We start from the raw sequence: 4,612 nt of genomic DNA on the forward strand, positions 1-4,612 counted from the left end.
ATTACACTCCTCATAGTTCATCTCCTGCCACAGCTAGGAAAATTTACTTTTTTGGACTACAGCTCCCAGAATATTCCAGCAGAGGGATTCTGAGAGTTATAGTCCCTGCTATTCTTCCAACTCTTTATTTCCCAACATCCACCTGGTTCCTTTTGTTGTAATATGGGAAACTTTTGTCAAAGCTTTTTAGTGCAGCTGGTTTATACATTTCACAGTGAGCACTCTGGAATCAAGCAATTGTATATGCCCACACAAATATACATTCTGACTCTTTGTAAAAATAAGAGTAGAAAAAATCTACATACCTGCTTAATATATCCTTGACATTCTGGAGATGTGATAAAGGAGAGAAAACAGAGAAACACTATGAATGTATTTGCCAGTAAGACCTGTTTGAGAATTGAACAGATTACAGGTTGTGTCTCTCTTATCCGAAATGCTTGGGACAACAGTTTTTTCCGATTTTGGAATATTTGCACATACATAATGAGATATCTCGGACGTATATGTGTGTGTGTTGTGTGCCCTCAAGTTGATTCAGACTTATGATGACACTAAGGCAAACCTATCATGGGATTTTCTTGGTAAAATTTGTTCAGAGGTGATGGGAGATGGGGCCCAAGTCTAAATATGAAATTCATTTATGTTTCATATACCCTTATACACATAGTCTGAAGGTAATTTTAGACATAATATTTTTAATAATGTTGTTACTGAAATAAACTTTGTTTACACTGAACCATCAGAAAGCAAAGGTGTCACTATCTCAGCCGCCACGGGCACAACCTTTGTCGGGGGATTTTATACTGTGGTTGAATGGCTGCCTCTCAGGGATGCTTTAGCTGTGGACTCCTGCAGTGGCCTGTGAAATTTTATCCATCTCTAATACTCTGTGTTGAACAACAATTGGCTGTGCACCAATCTGCAGGTTCACACTACATAATTATAGGGTTCTGATTCCACTTTAACTGCCAAGGTTCCATGCTATGGAATCCCAGGGATTGTAGTCTGTTAAGTCACCAGAGATCTCTGGCAGAGATACAGCCAAGGCAGTTAAAATGGAATCATAGTGGTATAGCTGTGTAGCATGAATGGACCCCTGCTGATAATCCTTTTTTTTTTCTGCCGAGAAAATTCCTTGATAGAGTTGCTTTAGGGTCATTCTAAGTCAGAAACAACTTGAAGAACAACAGGAACAACAACTAGATCTCAGAAGTCATTTAAAGGCACCATTTTGAAATAGGTTCAGGACAAAGTAATACCTTTTTCATAGTCGATAAATAGCATCTGCAGTTTACCACATAAAATGGGATGGGATTTGTACAGCCCTCCAGATATTGTTGGACTGCAGCTCTCATCAGCCCTAGCGAATACAGACGAGGATAAGGAATTCTAGGAGTTGCAATTCAGCAACTTCTGGACAGTTGTATGACTCCTACCTCTGACACAAGAAGATGAAGTAATGATTGCTAAACTTAGATGGTATAAACAAACATGCCTTAGTAACTCATCAACAGAAAACAGAAACTGTTACATTCTTTTTTTTTTAAAAAAAAAATGCTTTGATCCTTCACACCTTTGCCAAGATGTACATTGCCTAGTGTATAATATCTCACATCTAGTCAATGCTGAATCCAATTGTCCCAGATCCCCATACGTTTGTTTGTTTGTTTGTTTTCTGTCGCAAGGCAAAAAATTTGGATTCCCACCTGTAAGAATTCACTATCCGGCTGTTTGCACTTCTCCTCCATCTCACTGACCAAGTCCACAAGAAGAGACATCTTCTCAGAATAATTAGTGTCATTTTCCTTCTGCTCTTTCTTTATTTCCAGCTTCAACTCATTCAGCTGGTCCAGAAGAGCCTGTTCTTTTTCTTCAAGAAGCTGATGTAACAACTCAGATTCAGAGGTCACCTTCCTCCATTCAGCATTTAACGTCTCCTGTAATTTCAAGGATGAGATAGCACTAACATTAAAGTGCTATGGACAATGAAGCTGCTAGTTTACATGTGCAGCAGAATGAGGTGATGATAGAATGAATATTGTGCTTCTCCAGAAACCACGTTTTTGCATGTTTCACAACATAAAATATTTTATGCAAGTTATTATTCTTTTTTTTAAGAGCTCCTACCACCTCAGGACAAATATTTTGGGCCAGCACTCTGTTTTTCTGGGTTTCTATTTGTGCAGTATCATAAGGAAAGCTTGCTCCCCTGCTCCTGCTTGAGTTCAAGAATGGAGGCACTAGTAAAATGGAAGACAGGATAACTCCTGCCAGTTTTCTAAACCAGCCATAGCAGATGGAGAACTGTTTGTCCTCTAATGAGAGATGATTGAAGGCTGGAGATGAAAGAGTTAAGTCATCTTAACGCTCAAACACCACAAAACCAGGTTAAGATGAAAACTGAATACAGTACACATGTATCTGGATTAGTGTGGCAACAGTTTTCAATGGCTTATTAGATACTTACATTTATTTCTTTACAAGGAATATTTATAAATATCTTGTCCTTCCTCCAGTTGGCTCAGAGTGGTGGATTTGGCTCATCTGCTCCCCAAAACAACCCTGTGAGGTAGGCCAGGGTAACAGACAAAGCAATTGCCCCAGGTCACCTTGTGAATTTCATGACTCGGATGCTTATTACATGATGCTACTGCATTATTATAATGGTGCATTAATTCCACATTTGCCTCAGCCTTAGCACACAATATTGTGGTGCTCCCAGTTTTTTTCACACTGAAAATAATGCATCAATCACCCGCTTTCTCACTATAGTTCAGCAACAACTTTGAGTGGGAATGTTTTATTCTGCTTCACTGTAAAGATTATTGAATAGTGGAATACTGTATGCATGTGGTCTGGTTGTCCCTCCCTTGGGGATTCCCAAGGAAATGTCTATCAGAGAAGCCATAGGGTACATATACAATGTAGACATAATGTTGTTTGATACCACTATAAGCGCTATAGCTCCATCCTACAGAATACTGAGATTTGTAGTTTTGTGAAATACAAAACAGAGAAGGTAAAGACCTTGTAAAACTAAAAAATGCAGGATTCCATAAAATGATGCTACTGCACTTAAAATGGTGTCAAACTGCATTATTTCTACAGTGTAAATGCACCCTAGGACCATAGTATTTCCAGTGCTTTAGCAGGGGCAAGAGGAAAGTAAGACTTCCCAGGAGAATCACTATTTTTCCTGCTTTGTTTTCTAGGCTCTATACTATTGAAACCCTTTTTTGATGTTTTTATATATATGGTTTGTGGTTATACTGCAATAATAGTGAGATCCTGACTTGTTAGCCACTGAAATTCTCTATTCAGAGGATTTTCCTGCAGCTTCCTGTTTTCCAAAGATCTCTTCTCTGCTTTCAAGCAGGACCATGCACTACAGTGTTACCACCACTGTGTTTCTTTTTTCAAAAATATATTTTAATTATTGTTTTTTAAATGTTTAGTAGTGTAATAAAGCTGTAATTTCATGCCTTACTTGCCAAAAGATTAACCTATTAACTGATTTTCAAGGCTTTCCCTCCTCCTGATCCCATCACTTACCAGTACCTCCCCAGTCATCCTCTCAGTGTCCTGTTTAAGTTCCTGCAGCCTCTCTCTTTCTTGCTTAAGACTTAGTGACTGGTTCTGGATTTGTTCCTGAAGGAAAATAATTAAATGCTTTTGTCAGAAAAGGGACAAGAAGAGTCAGTCTAGCCAAACTACAGATATGCTTCAACACATTTTTCCCCAAAGCTAACAATATGAACTTGTGAAATGTGACCACCAGGTCAGGTGAGCCTTGCATAGTAAACAAAAACACTTTGAATCTTCTAGAGACAACTTGAAGGATTATATTCCCATTGGTTATTCACACAGCCAAGAATGCTAATCTTTTAGAAAAACTCAGGGGAACAACCTGACATCAATTATCTTGGGTTAAGGGGGGGGGGCTGTCAGAGATGGATTCAAAATGCCTGTGAACAACAAAGATTCAACACAGATTCTACCTGGATTATTTCCACCATCTAAATAGACCCACAAAGAGTTTAGTAGACGGTCCAAATGCAGCGCTCCATGTCACTCGAAAGGTTACTCCATACCTTGTAGTCCTGGACAGCCTCTTCTATGGGAAGCACGGTGTGGGCCCTGTGGTCCTTGGATCTATCGCACACGACGCAGATGAGGGCTTGGTCATCTTCGCAGAAGAGCTTGAGGGGCTCCCGGTGTCTCTCACACACTGCTTTCTCTCCAGCCGCCTCTTCTGCTTGCATCTTGTACCGCTTGGCTACTTCGGCCACATTGGCTAGTTCCCTGTTGGGCCTGAAATCCCTCTTGCAGGCTTGCCTTCGACAGTGAGGGCAGCAGAACCGTCTCTTGGCCTTCTCACAGCATTCTGTGATGCAGCGCAAGCAGAAGTTGTGCCCACACTGTATGGAGACTGGGTCTTTGAAATATTCCAGGCAGATGGAGCAAATGGCGGCCTTCTGGAGCTCTTCCATGGGATTGTCCACTTTGTCCATAACCGGCCCGACTGTTTATCTGCAAGCAACACAGTGAGAGAGAAACAAAGTTTAGGATATCCACCCACAAAAGAGGAGGAGCAAAGAATGCAACTTCC

General features: G+C 40.4%; 1 protein-coding gene across 2 annotated transcripts; it reads right to left on the minus strand.

Annotated features, from left to right (window-relative positions):
* Positions 1-6: 6 nt before the first annotated feature.
* Positions 7-4,569, minus strand: LOC121917976 (zinc finger protein RFP-like). Of its 2 annotated transcripts, none has more exons than XM_042444092.1 (4): positions 4,095-4,569; positions 3,556-3,651; positions 1,710-1,940; positions 7-328 (listed from the first exon to the last, which is right to left on the minus strand). In XM_042444092.1, exons 1-4 carry the CDS (start codon positions 4,512-4,514, stop codon positions 230-232), a joined length of 846 nt encoding a protein of 281 aa, XP_042300026.1. In that variant the 5' UTR covers positions 4,515-4,569; the 3' UTR covers positions 7-229. The 2 variants fall into 2 exon arrangements, with proteins under 2 accessions (XP_042300026.1, XP_042300027.1); XM_042444093.1 differs by lacking the exon at positions 7-328 and adding an exon at positions 681-1,441.
* Between the last annotated feature and the right edge of the window lie 43 nt (positions 4,570-4,612).

Source organism: Sceloporus undulatus, unplaced genomic scaffold (genome assembly GCF_019175285.1).
Source record: "Sceloporus undulatus isolate JIND9_A2432 ecotype Alabama unplaced genomic scaffold, SceUnd_v1.1 scaffold_2435, whole genome shotgun sequence".
Taxonomy (NCBI): domain Eukaryota; kingdom Metazoa; phylum Chordata; class Lepidosauria; order Squamata; family Phrynosomatidae; genus Sceloporus; species Sceloporus undulatus.